The 23,140-nt window shown below is 49.3% G+C and overlaps 1 protein-coding gene across 3 annotated transcripts in view; it reads left to right on the forward strand.

Annotated features, from left to right (window-relative positions):
- Nucleotides 1-8,774: 8,774 nt before the first annotated feature.
- The window catches only part of MAP3K14 (mitogen-activated protein kinase kinase kinase 14), a 30,600-nt gene continuing 16,234 nt past the window's right edge, over nt 8,775-23,140 (forward strand). For 2 of the 3 annotated variants that reach the window (XR_010442900.1, XM_064733651.1), the window contains exons 1-6: nt 8,775-8,897; nt 17,351-17,623; nt 18,154-18,223; nt 20,318-20,528; nt 20,643-21,239; nt 22,250-22,387. Coding sequence is in view for 2 of the 3 variants with exons in the window: in XM_064733651.1 (XP_064589721.1) it covers nt 17,371-17,623; nt 18,154-18,223; nt 20,318-20,528; nt 20,643-21,239; nt 22,250-22,387 (1,269 nt within the window). In the remaining variant the exon portion in view is untranslated. Of the gene's footprint in view, nt 8,902-17,350; nt 17,624-18,153; nt 18,224-20,317; nt 20,529-20,642; nt 21,240-22,249; nt 22,388-23,140 lie in introns of all 3 variants that reach the window. The other variant, XM_064733652.1, reaches the window with a different exon arrangement.

Raw genomic sequence — 23,140 nt, forward strand, 5'->3', positions numbered from 1 at the left:
AGGCCAGAGGCTGGGATGAAAGGGAACATTCCAGATTTGCTCTTGTTCCATTCCCTGTGTGGGTCCTGCTGCCTGCCCTGAGTGAGGCAGGGCTTGGAGCATCCCAGCCTGGCAGGAGGCTGAGCAGGGATCCCAGGAAGCTGGGACAGATTTTCCTGACACTGTGCACAGCCAGGGGATCCTGCACAGACACAGAACTTGGGATGATTCACAAGACTCCACAATCTGGCACTCCACTGCAGAGCTGGAACGCCTGGCGCTGTGTGGGCTCTGTCCCACGCTGTTTGTCCAGCTGAGATTTGTTCAGAGCCCACATCTGCAGTGCTGGGAGCAGAGCCTTGTCCTGGAGCCAGCCCTGCTGCTTCAGCACAGTGTGAGCAGGGGGTGAGGGCTGAGGAAGGGACCAGCAGTGAGAGGGAGATGGGCTCTGCTCACTGTGCCCAAAGCCCCAGCCCAGGGCAGCCCCTGCAGACACAGCCAGGGGTCTGTCTGTGGCACCCAGGTCATCCCACCCTGCCCAAAGCTGCCTCCCCCAGCCCCTGTGCTGGGGCTTTGCTCCAGGGAACACCAGCCCTGCACATCTGTCCCTGGGGTCCTGGAAACCAAGGAATGCCACAATGGTTTGGGTGGGAAGGGACATAAAACACCACCCAGTGCCACCCCTGCCATGGCAGGGACACCTTCCACTGTCCCAGGCTGCTCCAAGCCCCAAAATCCAGCCTGGCCTTGGGCACTGCCAGGGATCCAGGGGCAGCCACTCTGTGCCAGGGCCTGCTCACCCTCACAAGGAACTATTCCCAATTCCCAATATCCCACCTCACCCTGCCCTCTGGCAGTGGGAGCCATTCCCTGTCCCTCCATCCCTTGTCCCCAGTCCCTCTCCAGCTCTCCTGGAGCCCCTTTAGCCACTGGAAAGGACTCTGAGGTCACCTCTGAGCCTTCTCCTCTTCAGGCTGAACCACCGCTCTCAGCCTGTCCTCATAGGAGACATCCAGGCCTGGGCTTCATTGTCCAGCAAGAATCAGTCCCAGTATGATGACAAAGTCTTGTCTAAGAGGCAGCAGCAGAGATGTGATGCTGTTCACCTTCCTGCCCTCTCTCTGGACTGAGGAAAGAGAGAAATGGACATGAAAATGGTCATTTATTAATATATTGTGTCATTATTGGTCATACGTATTTATAGAAATGGTCATATATATATGGTCATATTATTCATATAAACGACCATTTATTAATATATTTTAGTTCTCTGGAAGGTTGGTGGGGCTTGGAGCAACCTGGGATAGTGGAAGATGTCCCTGCCCATGGCAGGGGGGTGGAATGAGATGGTTTTTAAGGTCCCTTCCAACACAAAGCATTCCATGGTTCTGTGATTTACAGACAACTGGGAAAGAGGAGACTTTGAAACCCAAATAAGCCACTCAATTTGTGTCCTCATCCTGCAGCCTTTAAAAATTGCTAGCTGGATTAATTCTTGCAGCCAGGTGAGGATCAGCCACTTCTCCAAGGAAACAAGAGATGGGACAGGAGGAATGGCTCAGGTTGTGCCAGGGGAGGTTTAGGTTGGATATTGGGGAAAAGCTGTTCCTAAAAAGGGTTAGCTTTGGCCAGGACAGTGGTGCAGCCACCATCCCTGGAGTGTTTGCAAAGTGTGTGGCTGTGGCACTGCATGCCATGGTTTAGTGGTGACCATGGTTGATGGTTGGACTTGATGATCCTAAAGGCCTTTTCTGCCATGAATGAGTCTGTGATTTTATGAAGTGCTGCCATAACCCTGCAGTGGAAGCTCAGCCACCATTGGAAACATAAAGCCAAATTCCTTTTTTCCAGGTGTCTGGATTGCAAGAAGCCGTGGTTTATTTTGGAATGACCTGCACACCTCAGCTTGGAATCCCAGCAAGCCAGGGAATTTTTCTTCCTGCACACCTCAGCCTGGAGTCCCAGCAAGCCAGGGAATTTTTCCACCTGCACACCTCAGCTGGAGTCCCAGCAAGCCAGGGTGGCTTTTGGACCCTGCCTGGCACTTCTCAGCTCGGCTGTGTGTGACATTACCAGCAAACTTTTGATCTGCTCATAGTGAAACCACAGTGGGATGTGCCAGAGCAGCTGTCTAGGGACAAAGTCCTCTTTGTACACAGAGCAAAACCTGCAGGGAATGTCAGTGCTGGCTCCTCCTGCTGCTGAAACACTCCATGGAGGATGAAAACTCCATAAATGCTGTGCACAGGCACCTCCATTGACTTCCCATCCCTCATCTCTACATATCAGCAAAGTCCCTTGAGATGCTGGTCACAAAGTCCAGCACACTTTTCCCTCCCTCTGTCTACATAGATCAAAGTGCTAATGAGTAAAGGTTGTACTTGGACATGTTGTTTACAAATGGGCACAAAGAGTTGAATTAGAACCAGCTCCCTGGGAGGAAAGTATTGCTCATTTGGGATTAAGAGTCATCAGTTAAAAAAAAAAAGAGTATTCAATCAAAAAGAAATATCAACTTCTCAACTTCTCACCATTCATGAAGCTGATCTCTACAAATTATATATTAACAATTCCTTTTCAAAAAGCAGTATTTGAATTTTCCATTTACTGCTTAATAATCAGAACTGATAAAAAAAGAAAAAAGAAAACCACCATATGCCTTTTGTAATATTCTGACAAAGATTTGGGGCTTATTCTCTAATACACTCCTAAGTATGTGAGGTGAGTGACATCTGTTTCTGGTGAACCTGTGACTCCCAGAAAAGTGATTTTTATGGAGCTGAGTTTGGAAAGCTGTTAAGGAATCATCACAACCAGAGAAACCCTGTAATCTACAAGAAAAAGAACACTCCAATTCCTTAAACTGAATAAGGAATTTGAACTTTTAATAATCTCAGTTTTGTCTTCCCAGTGCTCATTTCCTCTTTGATAAAGGCAGTGCCACTGCCTCTGCAGCAGAATCTGATCAGAACTCAGCTCCACTAATACACTCCCAAGTATCTGAACTGAGTGACATCTGTTTCTGGTGAACCTGTGACTCCCAGAAAAGTGATTTTTATGGAGCTGAGTTTGGAAAGCTGTTAAGGAATCATCACAACCAGAGAAACCCTGTAATCTACAAGAAAAAGAACTTAAACTGAATAAGGAATTTGTACTTTTAATAATCTCAGCTTTGTCTTCCCAGTGCTCATTTCCTCTTTGATAAAGGCAGTGCCAGTGCTTCTGCGGCAGAACCTGATCAAAACTCAGCTCCACGTAAGTCGGTCAGAGGAGCACTGAAATCCCCAGCTGAGCTCGCAGCAGAGGGCAAATCGATGTTTCCTCGCTGCTGGCGCCCATAAAGGATCAGCCCGAGGAGCTGCGGCCCCGCCGGCCGTGCCCTCTGCTGCTCCCGGCCTGCCGTGGGTTTGCTGCCATTGCCCGAGGCAGAGCTCGCCAGGAGCTCAGGCGGCTGCAGCGGGCTTGGCAAAGACAAGAGGAAGCTGTGCTGCAGAGTATTCCCTGCAGGGCCGGTCTCTGATTAATTGGAACTGCTTGGCATGCAGAAGAGCTGATGAAAACGTTTGGGAAGCCATTGAGGCATTTTCACTGGCACAAGCACTTGGGAGGGATCACATCTATGTCATGGAACTGAGATTAGAATCAGAATCAAACCCATTCTATTAAGGCCTGAATTTGTTTGTTTTCATATGCCCCAGCCCATTTCCAATGGTAGGATTCATTTCTCTTATAGAGCCACGAATATCCCAAGGCGTTCTCTCACACAATCATGGAATATCCCAAGTTGGAAGGGATCATCCAGTCCCACCCCTGGCCCTGCCCAGACACCCCAACAATTCCACCCTGGGCATCCCTGGGAGCGTTGTCCAAACACTCCTGGAGCTCTGGCAACCTGTGCCCATTTTCTGGCAACCTGTGCCCATTTTCTGGCAGCCTTGTGTCCATTTTCTGGCAGCCTGTGCCCATTTTCTGGCAACCTGTGCCCATTTTCTGGGGAGCCTGGGCACTGCCCAGCACCCTCTGGAGGAAGAGTTTGCTCCTGATCTCCAACCTAAACCTCCTGGACACAGCTTCACATGAACCCTCCCTGCAAAGTCTTTCAAGCAGCAGATAAACACTCACATGCCAACACCACACACTTGTAAAACCCTGGGCTGCATTACCCACAGAGGAGCAGCAGCAGCACTGGGCTGCTCTGACAATCCTGCTCTTGACTTGCCCTGACACACACCTTGCTTGAGGTGAGGTTATGCAAGGGGATGAGATAAATGACCCACTCATTGTAAAATCTACCCATCTAGGTGACTTCAGCTCTTTCTCAATAGGAAAGATACAAACATTACAAACCTCACCCATTGAGACACATGTATACACAGAGAGAGAGGATATTTATACATATATTCCCATAGTATATTTATGAATATTTCAGTCAGTGCACCCAGCAGAGACAGAGCCTAATGGCTGAATTGCCAGCATATGTCTTTATTCTTTCTATCTATCTGTCTGTCTATCTATCTATCTATCTGACCTTTAATGTCCTTTCCAAGTCAAACCATTCTCTGGTTCTATGGTAAGAAAGGAATTGTTCCCTGTGGGCAGGCCCTGGCACACGGTGCCCAGAGCAGCTGGGGCAGCCCCTGGATCTCTGGCAGTGTCCAAGGCCAGGCTGGGCAGGGTTTGGAGCACCCTGGGACAGTGGAAGGTGTCCCTGCCATGGCAGGGATGGGACTGGATGGGTTTTCCATCTCATTTTGGGCTTCCATCCCAGACCATTCCATGTCTCTATGATACCTAAGCACAACAGGTAAAGAACAAAAGAAAAGCAGTTACCATTTGTTTTACATGGAAACAAAACCAAGGAACTAAAAAAATTGTCAAGGATCATAAATCAGTTGCAGAATCGGAAATTAAAGCAAACTAACTTAAGTACTTCTTTGGTTTGGACAGGAAAGTGCTCTGAGATCAGTTGATAAGAGTGGAATAAAGCACTAATATTCCTAAAGCAACATCTTCACTCTGTGCTGTGCAAACAGCTGGAAGAAGTGAGTTTTTCCAGTGGAACTACAGGAACTCTGTGTGCAATCCCCCTCCTGTTTCCTTTCCAGCAGCCCACAGCAGCTCACAGGCTGCAACACGAGTCTGTCCCACCAGCTCCTCACCTTGTGTCCACTCAAGGGTTAATGAGTTTGCAAGTTACAAAGCCTGCTGTGTCTTGTGTGGGAGTAAATGTCATATCCCACTGCACAGGGTATTTATAGCACAGCACTATTTGGGAAGTGAAACTTTTCAATGGTGAAGTTTTCAAGCAGTTGCTTCAGGATGAATTTCTGAAGAAAGGAAGAGCCGAGAGACGTTTGTTTGTCACTCTGGCTCAAGGTGGCTCCAAATGTCTCAGTGAGAGCAGAGGGGTCTGAGTGGGACCACCTCAGCTCTGAGAGCTCCAGTGCCCACTCCCAGGGGCGTTTGTGCAGCTGGCACACCAACCCCGTGTCCCCACTGGGGGACAGAGCACTGCTCTGCCATCACCCCCACAGCACCTGCTGGAGGAGCTCTTCTCATGGACAAGGCACCCAATGTCCCCTGGCAGGGTCACCCTCCAGACAGGTTCTGCAGTGTGCCATGGCCACACACCAAACTCCAGCACAACCTCGACCCAAGAGCAGACTCTGGGAATGGCAGCACATAAAGCGTGGTGGCCCCCACCCTTCCTGTGCCCCAGCTCAGCAGCACCCATGAGGGCTGGAGCTCAGCTTCCAGGAGAGGGTTTAGGACAACACAGTGTGGGGCAAAGTGGTCAGAATTCTCCTTTGTTAAAATGGTGACATGTCCCTGGCATTGGTGGGATGATGCTGGAGATGAGCCAAGGTGGAATGAGCTGTCTCCATCTCTGGATCCACACTAAAGCTGCCAAAGCCCTGCCTAGCTCCAGTCCTTGTATTGTAACTTGCTGCTCTTGGCTCACACACCCCAAACGTGGAGTGACAGACCAGGAGCTCCCAGCTAAGAGCTTTTCCTGACCAGTGGTCCCAGAGTGGATCACCACCATCAATCCAGGCAGGAACAAAAGCTTTCTGTGAGGCTGGGGGTGCTCTCTGAACTGGAACTGTAATCACAAAAGTAGGTCTTGACACTACTGGGGCACCCAAAAGGAGGACACTGAATATTTTGCAGCAATTATTAATGCAGCTATTTGTGCTAACTCTTCAAACCAAGCACAGATACGCCCTGTGCTATTTCCATAAACAGGAGCACAGCTGTATTTGCATTCTCTCCATGTGCGCTGGTGCTCAGAGCTACTTGCGGGTTTGATTGCTGCAACAGAAACCCGAGCTGGCCATAGGAGACCCTGAACCAGGACAGAGGGACGGGACAGAGCCGGGAGGGGCAGAGCAGAGCCGGGAGGGGCAGAGGGACCTCAACCACAGCCCGGAGGGACAGAGCAGAGCCCGGACGGGCAGGGCAGGACCAAGAGGGGCAGAGCAGAGCCAGGAGGGGCAGAGCAGAGCCGGGAGGGACAGGACAGAGCCGGGAGGGGCAGAGCAGGGCTGGGAGGGGCAGAGGGACCTCAACCAGAACCGGAGTGGGGCGGAGCAGAGCCCGGAGGGACAGAGCAAGGCCCGGAGGAGCAGGACAGAGCCAGGAGGGGCAGAGCAGAGCCAGGAGGGACAGAGGGACCTCAACCAGAGCCCGGAGGGACAGAACAGAGCCCGGAGGGGCAGAGGGACCTGAACCAGGACGGAGAGGCAGAGCAGAGCCAGGAGGGACAGGACAGAGCCCGGAGGGGCAAAGCAGGGTCTGGAGGGGCAGGACAGAGCCCGGAGGGACAGGGGGACCTGATCCAGAGCCGGGAGGGGGAGGACAGAGCCCAGAGGGACAGAACAGAGCCTGGAGGGACAGAGGGACCTGAACAGAACCGGGAGGGGCAGAGCAGGGCCGGGAGAGACAGAGCAGGGCCGGGAGAAGCAGGGAGACCTGAACCAGAGCCGGCAGGGGCAAGCAGGGCCGGGAAGGACCGGGGAACCTGAACCAGAGCCCAGAGGGGCCGGGCAGAGCGGTCCCAGCACCGCTGCAGCTCCGGTGCGTGGCACAGGCAGGGTTCTCCCCCTGCCCCAAGCCCTGCCGGGGCCGCAGAGCTGTCGGGAGCTCGGGGTGCTCCGGACCTGCTCCTGCTGCTCCCACCCGAAGGGATCTCCCCATCTCCGAGCTGTACCTGCGCCGTGACCGTGCTGGCTGGCTGCAGCGTCATTGTTACACCCATCACACTCCGTCCGTGCCTTCCAGGCATTCTGTACAGCTCCAGGAGTGACAAACCTCTCTGCCAGTAACACTGAGACCACTGATTCATTTCACACCATTTAACCACAGGAGAAAAACAGAGTGCTCTGGATTTCAGTGTTGAACCTGGGCTTGTGACCAGCTCCACGTGTGCTTTTCTCAATCCTCTTTCCCTCCTTCCCTCCTTTATCCCCAACAGCTACAGAACATAACTCCAATGGAAAGTGTGGCTTGTTCAAACCCACAACATGGGCATTGAGGTCTTTTATATTTTGTCAAAAACTTTGTGCTTATTTCCATTCAGATAAAAATATCAAGGTCATAAATACCCCTAAATGCACCACCACAATCACCTCAACTACTCTGGTAAAAATAACCTCAGATTTTTAAAGGAAAATTATGTCAAATGTTGTAACCAGTTGTGTTGTCACAACTCCTGCCTCACTTCAAGGTTTCTTTCAACTTGAATTAGGAAGAAATGCTCCCCTGGGAGGGTGGGCTGGCCCTGGCACAGGGTGCCCAGAGCAGCTGGGGCTGCCCATGGATCCCTGGCAGTGTCCAAGGCCAGGCTGGACGGGGCTTGGAGCAGCCTGGGATAGTGGAAGGTGTCCCTGCCATGGCAGGGGTGAAACTGGACGGGCTTTAGGGTCCCTTCCTATCGAATCCAATCCATGTTTCTATGGTTCTCTAAGTTCATCAGAATCTTTTCTTGAAAGCTCTGAAACTGCCTCTGAAATGCTCTATTTCCCATGGCTCCCCCATGTCACTGAGTCAAGGACCAAGTCATCACACCCACCCCTTCCTTTAGTGTCAAAGCAACACATAACCGTACTTGGGCAAAGTATAAGACGAATAATAAAGTGTCGTTTATTGGAGAGATCAGAGTTAAGTTATCATAAACTTATAGCACTCGAAAATCTCCCCACAGCAGGACTGATCCCTCCCACTCCCCACCGGCACGGGAGCACACACTCCTGCAGCCCTTCCCTCGACATTTCACCAGGAAAGGGCGACAGAGTCTTAGACAAGGAAAAAAAAATCAGCAGAATGTCTCAGCTTCCGGAGGCAAGAGCAATGTAACCGGCGACTCTTGGGAGCGGCAGCTGACAGGGAAACCGCGCTACTGCGGCACCGAGGTACCTCCGAGGCGGCTCCGAGGTAGCCCCCACACACCTGTCACCCTCTGCCCGAAGGAACCGAGGGACACAGCGGGGCCCAGGACCGGCGACAGCCGCAGCCAACATGGCGGGCGATCGTGAGGCGACGGGCGGCCGCTCCCCTCCCCGCCCCCTCGGCCGAACGCGCATGCGCAGCGCGACGGCGCCCGGAGAATCGCGGGGCGGGGCCGATTTGGCAGAAAACCCCGCCCACTTCTGGGAAACCCAGCCGGCCTGAGCCCAGGGAGGCGGGGCAAGGACCGCGCGGTGATTGGGCGCGGTGTGAGAAGGGGCGGGGTTAGACGGCAAGACGGGGCGGTGATTGGCTGTGCGGGGACAGGGGGCGGGGCCATGACTGGGTGCCGCCTGTCAGTGAGCGGGAGCTGCCGAAGAGGCCTGAGGGGCCGCGCCGGGCTGTGCCGGGCGGGCTGAGCGGAATCGCGCCGGGCTGGACCGGGCTGAGCCGAACCGAACCGTGCCGGAGCGGTAGGTGCGGGCCCGGCCACCCCCGCGGAGACGGGATGCGGGTCCGGGATGCAGCGTTCGGGCTGGGAACCGCGGGGTGCATCTCCCGGTAGGGCCTGGCGGAGCTTCCGCGGCTGCCGGCGGGAGCAGCGTGTGAGGAGCCCCGGGCCGGCCGGGGGCTGCGAGCGAGTGATGGGCTCGCCGGGCCCCGCCGCCACCGCTCCCTTCGCGGCGCTGTGTGTGGATGTTCGGAGCTGGATGTCAGTGCTGCTGCCCGGCACCTCCTCGGGTCTGCGGTGCCCCGAGCTCCCGGTGCCCCTCAGCGCCCTGAGCTCCCGGTGCTCCGGGCAGCCTGGCTGTCTGATCTCCCGGTGCCCCTCAGACCCCCGAGCTCCCGGTGCCCCTGATCTCCCGGTTCCCGGGGCTCCCGGTGCAGGGACTTCGCTGATCCCTGGCCCTGGAGAGAGGAGAAGGATGAAGGATGAACTCAGCTCATACAACACAGCCGAGCCGGACCTTAATTCACCTGAATTCCTTTTCATTCCCAGCGTCCCTTTAACACAACTAAACGCCTAACTCCTCTTTTTCCCCCCTTTTTTAAACTTTTTTTTCTTTTCTGGCAAAAGGTTAATATGTTTCTTTGCTGATTAATAAGTTGCTGCTGTGGTTGATCTCAGATGCTTCCTGTCAGCTTTAACTGGTTACATTAGAAACATGTGTTGAGTGCTCTGCACATGGACGGCACAGCGGTCTGAAACCAGCGCCTATAAACAAAGTCTGAATTTCTTTTTCAACCGGCTTTCTGAATGCTTTTATGAGTAATAATTCACGCTTCTGTGCTGTGACATTAGTGATAAGAATAGCTGAATTGAGTGTGTCTGTAGTGAGCTGCTTTATTGCATTTTACCTCAGTTGATGTCTGTTAATTGGCACGGCCACCGGATTCCTTGGGAATGAGTCACTTGCTATTAACTATTAAATTTTAACTGTATTAAGAGACTGAATCTTGTAGAGCCCTGTGAAGGAGCATAACAAACAAACATAACTGAAAACCTAAAGGGTTTGTGATCCAACACCACTGGAGTTAATGAACTTGAAGTTAATGAGTCTGTCCTGAGTTTTCTTTCTGTGTTAAATGGGAGAGGGTAGAGCTGAGCTGTTGAAGCAGTGATGAGGTGCTGAATTATTATTATTATTATTATAACTGCCAAGAGGATGGAGGCAAAGTGGCCATGAATCAGCTTTCCTTCTGTGACTTTTGACCTTTGCTGGCAAGTGTCAGATGTGTTGGTGGAGACAGAGGGATTGAGGCCTGGAGGACGGAAAGATTTCCAGGTTCTGAGATGAGCAGCTGGCTGGGAGTAAAAGAACCCTGAGCTAGGAAGGGCTGGGAGAGGGAGATGGGGATGCATGGAGGGACAGACATGTGGGAATTGCATCTGTAGGAGAGTGGGCTTTGCTGGTCAGAGTTTAGTGAAGAAAATGGACCTTGTCTTTCCTAAAGGCAGTTCTGTTCCACTTTCCCTCATGTCTTAGAGTCTGCTCAGGCTGGACAGTTAGAAATCATCCCAATCAGTTCATATTTTGATTTTATAGTCACAACTAAATTGGCAGGACCAATCGTAAATTTATGTAGAACTGCTTCTATCAATACTAAATTTAACTAAACTTTTGGGTTGGTTTTGCCAGTAAGGCATCCCAGCCTTACTGCTTCCCCATGGATTCACATGGATTTTATAAATATATAAAGCTGCAAAGCAGTGTAAAGTGACAGCTGGTGACAGCCTGGCTCCACCTGCTTGGGCAGAGTTGATTTTCAGGTGTGTCTGTGGTGGCTGCTGGAAGTTGTCCCTTTAGGTGCTTTATTTTATCATTTTGTTGTAGTTTAGGAAATAACTCCATGAGTAGGTTGTCAAAGCCATGGTGTTGTTAAGTGGCCTGAGAGCTGTGTGAGAACAGCAAATCCTTATCAGGCTGAGATTAATTCTGATTATTTCTGTTCTCCTTGTTTACAAAGGAGTTGGGAAAAACTGCTCATTCTCTGAGTGAATGGGCTTGTGGCAGTGTTTGTAAACTCTGGGCAGGTGCTGCTGTTCATATCTTTGTTCAGCAGCATGAAAAGAATTGTCCCGGAGTGAGCTGTGCTCGGGCTGTCCTCCAGGAAATGAGGATAAAGGTGTGTTTGGGTGCTTTTACAAATCTGCTGATAATGAATCCCAGTCAAATATTTCCCTGCAGATTTTGTAACCAAACTATTGCAATATCTTAATGTCTGGTAACTAAAAACAACCAACTGAGGCTCATTATCCTGGTGTTTACAGTAAGCAACAGCAGTGGCTGAAAGAGGATTTGGGAGTATTTACTATCAAACCACTTTAAAGAACATGTTTACACACTGTGTAATGGGACGTGCTCCTCCATGGGGCTGATAGTGCAGTGCTTCAGACAGGACCTTGTGCTGCTCTGGGGAAAGGTTTTCAGCTTTCCCTGGTGTTTCTCTGTGGATCCACCCCAGAGGGAGCAGAGGGGATTGTGCAGGAGCCCCTGGAATGGCTGGAGGGGTCACAGTGGTTATTGAAGGCTCAGAGCTCCCTGGAATAGCAACTGCTGCTCTGACTCACCAGGATTTTAATCAGTCAGGCATTCTATTTATTTTCACTTTGGAGCTCTTAGATACACAAGAGAAGTCTTTCCCCCCCCCCCCCAGACATGTTCACTTAAAGCAGCATTTAGAGGTTGGGGGTGCTGCTGAATGCTACAATTGGGTTTTTTTTAAGTCCCTTCTGACACAAACTGAAACTTGTCCTGCTGACAGCTCTGAGCAGTTTAAATCTCCACCCAGGCCTTAAACTGCCTCAGCCAAAACCGGAACTGGCTGAATTTCAGTTCCATCTGAAACGTGTGCAGGCCAGGGAGCCCAGGGGGGGCATCCAGGCACAGAGAGCCGGGGATGGAGGGCAGGGGTGCCCAGGGCTTGTACAAATAATTCTGGGATGGTTTGGGTTGGAAGGGACCTTGGAGTTCATCCAGTTTCACTCACTGCTGTGGGCACCTTCCACTATCCCAGGTTCTCCAAGTCCTGGCCAACATGGCCTTGAATCCTTTTATTTATTTATTTATTTATTATATTTTATATTTAATTATTTTATTTTATAATATTTTATGTATATGTATATATGTGCATGTGTATATATATCACATATATCACATATATCACATATATCACATATATCACATATATCACATATATCACATATATCACATATATCACATATATCACATATATCACATATATCACATATATCACATATATCACATATATATATATATATATAGTATGTCCCTAAAGTATACCTATATCTAAAGTATATATGTATACATACATACCTTTGGCCCCAAACCAGATTTTTAATGTGATCCATCCATATAACAAGTATAATCTAATTTTTTTTCCTTTGGAAGAACCTGCTCCTTAAGGTTTGGTGGCTTTGCACAAGGATTTTGTAGCTAATACCCTGTGGAGGTTCTTTTGGCTACAGGCTTGGCACTTTGTGCCACACTCACTGACAGCTGTGAGGACTGGAAGGTCCCCAAAAGGTGTGTGGGGTTTTTCTCAGTTGCCATTCCCTGCTCTAGTGATGCAGAAATTCCTGGCTCTTCCCAGCTGTTGCTTTGTTGTGGTGGTCAGCAAAGCAACGTGGCTAAAAATGCTCCTTGTGTTTGATCTAAGGCAACCTGAGTTAGTGCTCTGTGCACAGAACTCCTCTCCAGAAGGAAGTGGGAAACCTCACTGAGAGAACATAATTTTTTATCTTTTTCTTCTTTGCTTTCAAACTAAATGTCAGTGGGAACCTGCTGCTGAATGGGTGCACTCAGATGAGAAGAAATCTCCATTCTGTGAAGTTGATTTAGGAAAACTTACATATATTTTAAAGCTCTTTCCCAAGTCTTTTTTGACCAAATGGATGGGCTGATCCACAAAGCATTGACTGAAATTCCCCCAAAAGCCATTGTCCATGGGATTGGGGCCAGGCACAGCAAGCAGATCCCATATTATGGTGTGTGAGGATTGGGGCCAGGCACACCAAGCAGATCCCATATTATGGTGTGTGAGGATTGGGGCAGGCACAGCAAGCAGATCCCATATTATGGTGTGTGAGGATTGGGGCCAGGAACACCAAGCAGATCCCATATTATGGTGTGTCCATGGGATTGGGGCCAGGAACACCAAGCAGATCCCATATTATGGTGTGTCCATGGGATTGGGGCCAGGCACAGCAAGCAGATCCCATATTATGGTGTGTCCATGGGATTGGGGCAGGCACAGCAAGCAGATCCCATATTATGGTGTGTCCATGGATTGGGGCAGGCACAGCAAGCAGATCCCATATTATGGTGTGTCCATGGGATTGGGAGCCAGGCACAGCAAGGCATGATCCCATATTATGGTGTGTAGGATTGGGCCAGGCACACCAAGCAGATCCCATTATGGTGTAGGATGGTTTTGGTGTCCATGGATTGGGGCCCGGCACACAAGCAGATCCCATATTATGGTGTGTTGGGAGTAGAACCAGGCACAGCAAGCAGATCCCATATTATGGTGTGTCAGGATTGGGGCCAGGCACAGCAAGCAGATCCCATATTATGGTGTGTCCATGGGATTGGGGCAGTGCTGGAAGTGTTTGCATGGCTCCTGTCCAGCTCTGAGTTTCTCTCGCAACACCTTCACAACACACAAAAATGCTTTTTTAAGATCCCTGCTCCAAACATCTTCCAGCTGAGATGGAAGAGCTGAAGAGAGACTTTAGAGAAGGAAGGAGGAGGCTTTAAAGGAGCAGAAAACCACGTGGTTGTCTCTTGCATGAACAATGTTTGAGTATCTCATTAGTTCTGACTCCCTTCAGTCTCAGGTGACCTTCTGCAGTATTTTAGTTTCTCCCACACGTTGGCTGAGGGAGGAGCTGCCACCAGAGCGGTGCCTTCACAGCAGGACTGAGACTGTTTGGCTTTCATTCTGTAAAAACACACTTTCTGTTTTACAGCAGTGGGAACTAACATGAGTTAACCCAAGGTGAGTAAACCCTTAGTGCAGATAAGGAGCAAACAGGCTTTAAGCTGGTATCAAAGGCCCATTGTGGGTTAGGAGTGCACTATCCCCTCTTATCTCCTGCATCATTACCTGACTTCCCCTTTCTGCCTTGAAAATAACGAGCCCATCACATGTCCAGAGAAGGAAGAAAGTCCAGGATATGGAAATCAAGAATTCCAGCTGGCTGAGGGAGAGGAGAAGCAGCTCTGGGTAGGACACAGAAGCCCTCCAGCTCAGGACCATGAAGCTCTGTGTGTTTTTGTCTGCACAGGAAGCTGTGCTCATCCTGGAGCTTGTAAACAGGCAGGGGAATTGCAGCTCCACGTGGGTAAATCCTGCTTTTAGTGGGCTTCCTGTGGATCCTCAGATCCATCTGCTGCTGCCCTTTTGTCTGGAGCTGTGGGGTGGCTCTGGGCAGAGACTGAGTGTGGGTCTGAATTCTGGCACTCAGGAGCTCTTTGCACCTCTCTGAGCCCCTTCCACGTGCACAGAGATGAGTCAGGCCTGTTCAGTTCTGAATCACACAATCTCTGAGCTTGGGAAAGACCTCCAAGCTTTCAACCACATCCCACCGTGCCCACTAAGCCATATCATGAAATGCCATGTCTGCTGGGCACCTCCAGGCATGGGGACTCCACCAATGCCTGATCAGCCTTCCAGTGAAGAAATTTTCACAATATCCAACTTGAGGCCATTTCCTTGTGTCCTGTCTCTTGTTTTCTGGCAGCAGAGCCCAACCCTCAGTGGCTTCAGCCTCCTGTCAGGGAGCTGTTGAGGGCCATAGAAGCCTCCCCTGAGCCTCCTTTTCTTCAGGCACAACCTACACTCCAAAAACTATTTAAAAGTTCTGATTGCTTATTTTTAATCACATCTTCTCCCCACCATGCTTTGCTGTACACACCATAAAAATACTTGGCATTTGACTTTTGCAAGGACTGAAAATTGTGCAGCAAAACAGTTAAACAGGCTGGGCATGCAGGTTCTGGCCCTGCACAGCCCCACAGACCTGAGTCACACATTAAACTGCCTGAGCTCTGCCCAGCTCCAGGCCGTTGCTCACAATTGCTGCCTCGGTCTCTTTGAGTCTGCAAGTGAGGCAGAACTTTGTTGACTTTAATCTCAGTTATGTTTCCTTGTTATTCTTTGCCATTTTAGAGGGCAACAAGGACTTGCAGTTTTGTTTTTCCCCTGTCTCTGTTCTCCTTTGACTCAGCCAAGGAGGGACTGGTAGAATTCCGTATTTTTTGCTGATGAGGATTGGTTTGCCCTGAAGGACCTTGAAGGTGAGGGGAGGGCAAGGAGAGACAGAGTTAATGCAAGTCAGGAGAGAGTGAGGATAAAAATAACCCTGAACTTGTCAGTTTGGTCACTGGTGGCTGGGTTAGTCATCTGGCAGGCTCTGCTCCTGCTGCTCCAAGGGATTATTTTACAGCACTGAGAATTGCCATCATTTCTGTAGAGGAGAGGGAGCGGGACGGCCCTAATGAGTGGGGTACTGTCATCAGCACTTCTTTTGCACAGCAGCTGTTCTCTGTTTGGCCTCTGAATGTGGTCATTGTTGACTTTCCTTGTGTACCTGCCAGGTTGTTAGGTGACTCACAGCACCAAGGTTCATGCACTCGGCTCCCAATCCTCTTTTCCTTGGTGGTCCTTCAGGCATGGAGCACCCACTCGCTTTGTCATTTTCCTGATTCAGCTCTGTTGCCAGGAGCCTGTTGGAGTGAATGTCCTGTTGTCCCAGACAGCTGCTCAAGGTGGGGAAAAAAGGAAAAGGGAAAGAGAAAGGAAAGGAAAGGAAACAGGAAAGGAAAGGGAATGAGAATGGGACAGGGAAAAGGAAAGGAAAGGAAAAAGGAATGGGAAAGGGAAGGGAAGGAAATTTCAAGGAAAGGAAATTCAGAAAAGGAAATTTGGGAAGGGAAAGGAAAGGAAAAAGGAAAGGAATGGGAAAGGGAAGGGAAGGAAAGGAAAAAGGAAAGGAATGGGAAAGGGAAGGGAAGGAAAGTTCAAGGAAAGGAAAGGAAATTCAGAAAAGGAAATTTGGGAAGGGAAAGGAAAGGGAATGGGAAGGGAAAGGAAAGCAAATTTCAAGGAAAGGAAAGGAAATTTCAAGGCAAAGAAAGGAAATTTGGGAAGGGAAATAGAATAGGAAAGGAAAGGGAGTGAGAAATTTCAAGGAAAGGAAAGGGAGAAGAGAAAGATTTGTGCAGATTGAAGCTGATGAGCCCCAAGGTGTGCTCCTGTAGTGGTGCTGATATCTGATTTTCTGGCCTCTGTTAAAATGTCCCTCCTTGTCCTGTCCTGGGTTTGGGCTCTTTAACTCCCCTGTACATTGCCCAAGGTTTCTGAATTTCCCTGGGTGGTTTAAGGGTGGAAATGTTCATTTTAAGGCTTTACACTGGCACAAGGAAGGGATCTCTGCACTTAAGAGGCAACAGAACACATCCTGGTTTATAAGGAAACAGCTGGTTAACTTCTCCAGAATCCAAGATGAGTGAATCAGGAGCTGCACCAAGGCTGTATTCCCCAGGGATTTGTGCTGTAGGGAACTCCTCACTCACCCAGGGTTGAAAATCAGCAATGTGGAATCTCCATGCTGCCCCTCAGTGCTTTGCTTCCATGTTGGTTTATGATTCCCCTTTGCATTCTCAGCTCTCTTCCACCTTCCCCTGTGCTGGGGCCTGTTTGGAGCTCCATTTGTGTTCCTGGTCAGCTCAGTCTGTGCTGATCCCCTCCCCAGCTCTCAGGAAAGGGGTTTGATGGTTCCAGCACCATCACTGTCCTCTGTCCCACACCATCCATGGATCCTGCACTCTGGAAGAGCTCCACTTCTGGTGGGCTTGAGCAAGGATTGCAGAAGTTGGTGGTGATGTGAGGGAGGATCTGTGGATGGGCAGGTTGGCTGTTGATCCTGGCTGCATTGAGGGAGGATGAGGAATGACTGAGCACAGGGAAAAAAGGAATTGTTTGGCTTTATGGCCATCCATGTGGTGGGAGAGCACAGTGTCATTCCCCCAGGTGCACTCTAGGAGAACTTTCATATCTTCCCTTTTCCTGGGGATGAACGTTCTTCCTGTTTAGTGATATGGGAGTTCCTCCTTCTCCTTGGTTTCACTGTTTATATTTAAGGGAATATACCAAGAATTCAATTTCTCTGAAACCTGTGTGGTTGCATGCTTTCAGTCCTGAGAATGTTGAATATTCAGCTCTTCAGTGCTCCAAGTCAGAAATCAAGGACTGGTACTCCAGGGTTCTTCTCCAGCTCAGAACATGGGCAGGACTTTGATTTGAATTATTTATTAATTATGATACCTTCAGGAGCCTCCTGTTTCTCAGGAACTGTGAAGGATTTTGACAAGTGTTTTGTTTTTCTCTTCTTGCTCAGTGTCTCCCTGAAGCTGGGAAATGGCCGTGATGGGAATTGCATGCCAGGGATCTCCTGATCCAACAGTCAAACACAAAAAGGAGCTCACAGCTGCTGAGGGGCTGAAGGAGACAGTGAGTGAAAAGCAAAGCAGTGTTTGCAAAGTAGAAGATTCAAAGAAGGCCATCTTTGACAGTCAGTGGAAAATCCTGAATGATGTAATCACCAGAGGAACAGCAAAAGAAGAAACAGAAGGAGGCTGTGCATCAATTTCTATTATTGCCCAAGCAGAATGTGAGTAGCAGGGCGGGCTGTGCTTCATTGAGAAAAAGGAATGTGCAGAGAGGGATGAGATTTCACTCCCTCTGCACTCCTGGAGAGCTGAGGCCACATCTATTTGTAATCCCAAGTGGGGTGGAGCTGATGACACATCCCAGACTCTATTTAGGAAGCTCATGAAATCTCCTAATAATGTGGCAGCATCCACTGAATAAAGCAGAAATAACAGACCAGCATGAGAGCTGTGCACCCCAACCAGATCTGTGTCCTGTGGGGCTCCTGCTCTTAGCTGCCTTCTGAAAGGGGTTTAAAAGAGGAGGAGACCAAAGTAAAGCTCATCTGGCAAAGAGCTGGGGGATCAGGAGATAGCTGGGAATGCTCCTAATTGTGGGGGAGGAAGAATGCAGTGTGGGTGGTGTGACATGACTGTGCACTGATTGTCTGGATCACTCATTTAGCACAGTGCTAAAGCTGTTTGAGCCCAGTTGTTACTAGGAGAGACTTTGTTTGAGACAAGTGATAATCCTGGGTTTTTTTCCTCACAGGTGAAAACAGTCAGGAGTTCAGCCCCACTTTATCAGAGAGATCCTTTATTGCCCACAGTAAACGTTACAGGTGAGAGACCTCTTAACACAAACTCCCCTCTTCACTTAACACAAACTCTCCTCTTCACTGCTGATTTCTGACTTTCCTTGTTCCAACTCATCCTGGCTCTCTGCACTTCAAATATTTTTCCAAAAGCACTCCTGTTGGAATTAGCTCTTCATCTGAGGCCTGGTAAGAATTTGTCTTTCCCAAAACATCTTCCTATCAGGAAAAATTACAAATTTAGGCACAAACTTTTTGAAACACCTTTCCTTATTGGCAATACCTGCAGGTTTACTGCCCTTGTAGCCTTCTGGGTGTTTCTGGATGGTCAAATTTGTTTTGAAATGACTGATTTTTTTAATGTTCATAAGGTTCTTGATGTAGAAGAATCCAAGGAGAAATTTTCAGTCTTTTTTAACTGAACTGTGTTGATGCTTTTGAAACTGTTCCACCATCTGCTGAAAAGCTGTGGGAAACCTGGGCTGCTGCTAGAAGGAGCCCTCAGAAAAGGGAACAGTTTAACTTCTTGGAAGGCTAAAAGGGGATGAGAGAGCCTTTGCTTAATGACAGCATCAACAACAGAAGTTGTGAACACAGAGAGGCTGCAAGTGGTAAAAGGGACAGAGACACTTGTGATGGACAAATGGAGCCCTGGGAATTGCTTTTCTGGAGTCAGCTGCTTGTTCTTCATGAAGAATCTTTTCCTGTTTGGGCTCATCCTGGGGCTTTCTTACACACTGGAGCCCTGTCAGGCAGCCCAGCAGCCTGAAATGGGTACTGGGGTACACAATTAGGTGCTGCCTGTCCCCTGGTGGCTTCAGACCTTGACACTGCCCAGTGGCTTTAGGATGTGGTCCTGTGGACCATCTGAAGAAGTGCAAGATGACCCATTTCTGAGGGGTTTTCTCTGGGATCTGGGGTTTTCTGGGATGCACACCAGCTGTGGATTCAGGCTCAATGCACTGTGCTGATGCCATCAGCCAGAACTCTACTTTTGGCATCTTTTAGCACTAAAATAGGAAAAGATGGAGAAAATGGCTGTGCCCTGCATCACTGATCAGGAAAGGCAGAGAAATGTATCAGAACTGTTCTGCATCAATTGCTTCGTTTGAAGATCAAAAATCTTGTTTTCTCTTAGAGCTTAATTAAAAAAATCCAACTGCTATGGTTGGTATTGAGTCATAGAATCACAGAATGCTTTGAGTTGAAAGGAGACATCTCTTTCTGACCCTAACTGCAGGCAAATATCCCTCTTGAGAGTTCACATCTTTGTGCAGACCCCAGCTGGAGTGTTGTGTGTATCTGTACACATTCTTAGAAATCATGTTGTAGTTTTGGGCTTTGCAAGCCAGCACATTTTGGCATTTTGAAGCTGTTTTATTTGAGTGCTCTTAGTCATCCCTCTTCTCTGTGCAAAGCTCTTTTCCTTCAAATTAGAGCAGGCATTGATATTATGAAAACATTTATTAATTTAAATAAATTTTAAAACAGACTGCAGTTATCCATTATCTCTGTGATTCACTAGAAATCAAGCACAGACTGTCTCAGAGCAGCCTGGAGATGTGCAGTGCTTTCCCCTCTACTTTGCTATGTTCAAAAAAGAGACATAAAAGAAAGCTGGGGAGGGACTTGGAGTGACAGGACACAGAGAATGGCTTCCCCCTGCCAGAGGGCAGGGTTAGGTGGGATATTGGGAATTGTTCCCTGGGAGGGTGGGCAGGCCCTGGCACAGAGCAGCTGGGGATCCCTGGCAGTGCCCAAGGCCAGGCTGGACAGGGCTTGGAGCAGCCTGGGACAGTGGAAGTGTCCCTGCCATGGCAAGGGTGGCACTGGGTGGGTTTTATGATCCCTCCCAACCCAAACCATTCTGTGACTGTACATTCCAGCCTTGTTCTTCCAGAATTTACAAACTTTGGGTCACTTTAATATTTTGCCTCCCCTGCACCCCGACATTTCTTTTATACAATCCCAGAGGTGCTGCTTAGCCTGGACCTTCAACTTACCCCTGCTAGAAGTCAAGAAATTGTGTTTTAGCTCTCAGTTGAGCTAGCAGAGTTGCTGATTTCCCCTCTGTGGGTTGAGCTGCCCCATCTCAGAGCCCTGCTGTGCTCTGCCTTGCAGCAGCCGCTCGGACAGCCTCGATCACATCCCCAACAATGTGGCCCACGCCACGGAGGGCAGGATGGCTCCCACCTGGAGAGGGAGGCACCGGGGCAGGGCCAGGAAGAAAAGGCACAAGAAAAGATCCAAGCTGAAAGGACAACCTGTGGCTGCTGGCAGGAGGAGTCCAAGAACTCCAGAACAGGAGAGCTGCACCCCAATTCCTGTCCAGGTGAGAATCTTCCACCTTCCTTTTGTACTGTCCCTGCAAACTCCTGACAGCTCTTGGGTGAATTCTGGTGGCTGTACTGAGGTTCCTGCTCAGCTATTTGGTTTTGTTTTCTAGGAGGATGAATCCCACCAAAGCACTCTTTACAGAAACAGTTTTTGGGTTCCTGAATTTAACAAGGACTTGGGCTATGATCCACTGCCTTTTGAGAAGCCTGCCCATGCCCCTTTGTCCATGGGCAAACTGCATTCCCCAAGGAGCCAGTACAAAACTGAACTGCACAAGCTGATCAGCCCCATTCAGTGCCTTAATCATGTTTGGAAACAGAGGGACACTGTTCCTCAGCCTGAGACTCTCCATCCTTTCCCCTACAACATCCTTCCCCCCCATTTCCCACACGTGGACAATCCTCTCCGTGCCATGAAGCAGAATGCTCTGGACAAATACTTCCATGGTGACCTCAACTATCAAGACAGTCACTTATCTGGCCTAAACTTAGAATATAATTTCACCAAATGCATCAACCAGTCTGTGCAAACCAGTGCTGACAAACTTTCTGTGGAAGAATATTTGGTAGATGCCTTGAAGGGGAGCGTGAGTTTTGGAGAACCACAAAATTTAGCCAGCCTGGCCAAGACATGGAGAGGAGGTGGGCTGGAGCTGAAGGAACAATTCCATGAAGCAAGTGAAAATGAAGGAGTGCTGCTGAATGAGGTGATCTGAGCCACTCTGGGGTGTGGGAGGCTGAGTTTCTCCTGGGCTTTGGGAGAGGGATAATCTGCACCCATGTGCTTGCTGCTAAAACTGTGATTTCTGAATGGTTCTGGATCTGGTTGGAGCTGCCAGATAGCGTTGCAGGGTTGTTTTCTGCAGGAATTAAAGCCCTGCCTGCCTCAGACTGCTGGCTCCATGCTGTGCTCAGTCACCAGACATGCAGGCTGGCTCTGAGCAGTGGTTCTGTGCTTAGTCAGTGTTCAGCCATGTCCTCTGTTTGCTGCCCCATCTGTTCAGCCAGGCTGCAATATTTGTTGGCTCTGGAGGAGCTGGAGTGTGACAGAAACCAGGTCTGAGTAGAAGGGGAGGTACAGGAGGGCAGTTGGTGCCTCTGCTGGGACAGCAGCTCCTGCAGTGTCCCTTGCAGTGTCCCACAGGGCCTGGGCACAGAAATGCATTCAAACCCTAGGGACACGATTCACTTCTGAATTCAGTTCTCTCTCAACACCTTAAAGTCCTCCTGGAGGATTTCCCTGGGGTCAGTATGACCCTGTCAGTGTGCTCTGTGGAGCTCAAGGTGTCCCTTACCTGCCTGAACGTGCTCACACTGACACCTGAGGCACAGTCTCCATCTACTGACTGCAGAAAAGCTTTCAGTGGCTGCATTTAGTCATGGGAATCTGGGTTAGTTGTAGGATTCAGCTTTGTAGAAGGGAGAAACACAGAGAAGAGAGAAACACAGAGCTCCAGACCATCCAAATCCTGGTGGCCTTTCTTTTACAGCAGTGGAGTCCACTCAGTTAAATCCAACAGACCTCACAGAAATCACATGGGTTCATCCTGTGTGGTTTCATCTCAAACCTGTGACAGAATTAATCTTGTACTGAGATTTCTGGAGAGGTGCTGTGTTACCTGTCCTTGTGCTGCTTCTCAGAATGTTGTTCTCCATGCAGCTCAACATTTAAATGTCTCTTTTGTTGCTTCATTTTGTTTTCTGTTTGGATTTCCAGAAGCTGAAGCCGGTGGATTACGAGTACCGAGAAGAAGTTCACTGGACCAAGTGCCACGGTTCCCTGGGCATTGGCTCTTTTGGGGAGGTCTACAAGATAGAGGACAAACAGACAGGATTCCAGTGTGCTGCCAAAAAGGTAATTCTGTGTGAGAGAAAGCACATGGAGAGAAATCTCTTCTCTCTTTAGGCCTTGTACAGTCACAGTGAGGTGCTGCTGTTGTGTCCAAGGAAAAGCTCAGGGAGGTGATAGAAAAGCAGCTGGAGGACCTGTATGTGCACAAGGGCCAAGATCAGCAGCCAGAAAAAAGCTCATTTGGCTTTAAAGTGTGCTGAAAGGCAAGAGTAGAGCTTTCTGAATGATTGTGAGTGACTGCAGGGGAGCAGCAGCTGCGTGGGCTGTCTGTTATCTGACTATTCTTATCTCAAACCATGTCTGGTGTAAGTGGTTACATGGCAGGTATTTATTTCCCTGTTGAAAAAGGAATAAAGTAGGAAAAACCCAAGGCAGTCAGTAGGATCTGCAAACAGAGCTTTCATCTCCTGAGTGTCAGCTGCAGTGCTGGCACATTGTTCTGAGGTGATGCTGCTCCAGATGCAGCAAAGGATGTGTGTTTTTCCAGAAACTGGCACTGTAATCTGTTCTACTCCAGGATATGCCATTGTCACTTGATGTAGGAAGTGTGTGGAAGATAACTTGGAGCAGGGCATGGATTTGTGGGCTGCTGTGAGGGCATCAGGGGTGCAGACAGAGGGATAATGCAAGGAGATGAGGAAAATGGAAAGTATTTTATTTGAACTTACACTTGCATACTTTCATCACCCCTGTGAACTGATGTTTCTCACATTACTTCACTAGAAAACTGTGTGGGAAGTGTTTGCCTTGAGTACA

The sequence above is a fragment of the Zonotrichia leucophrys genome, chromosome 27 (genome assembly GCF_028769735.1).
Source record: "Zonotrichia leucophrys gambelii isolate GWCS_2022_RI chromosome 27, RI_Zleu_2.0, whole genome shotgun sequence".
In the NCBI taxonomy this organism is placed as follows: Eukaryota; Metazoa; Chordata; class Aves; order Passeriformes; family Passerellidae; genus Zonotrichia; species Zonotrichia leucophrys.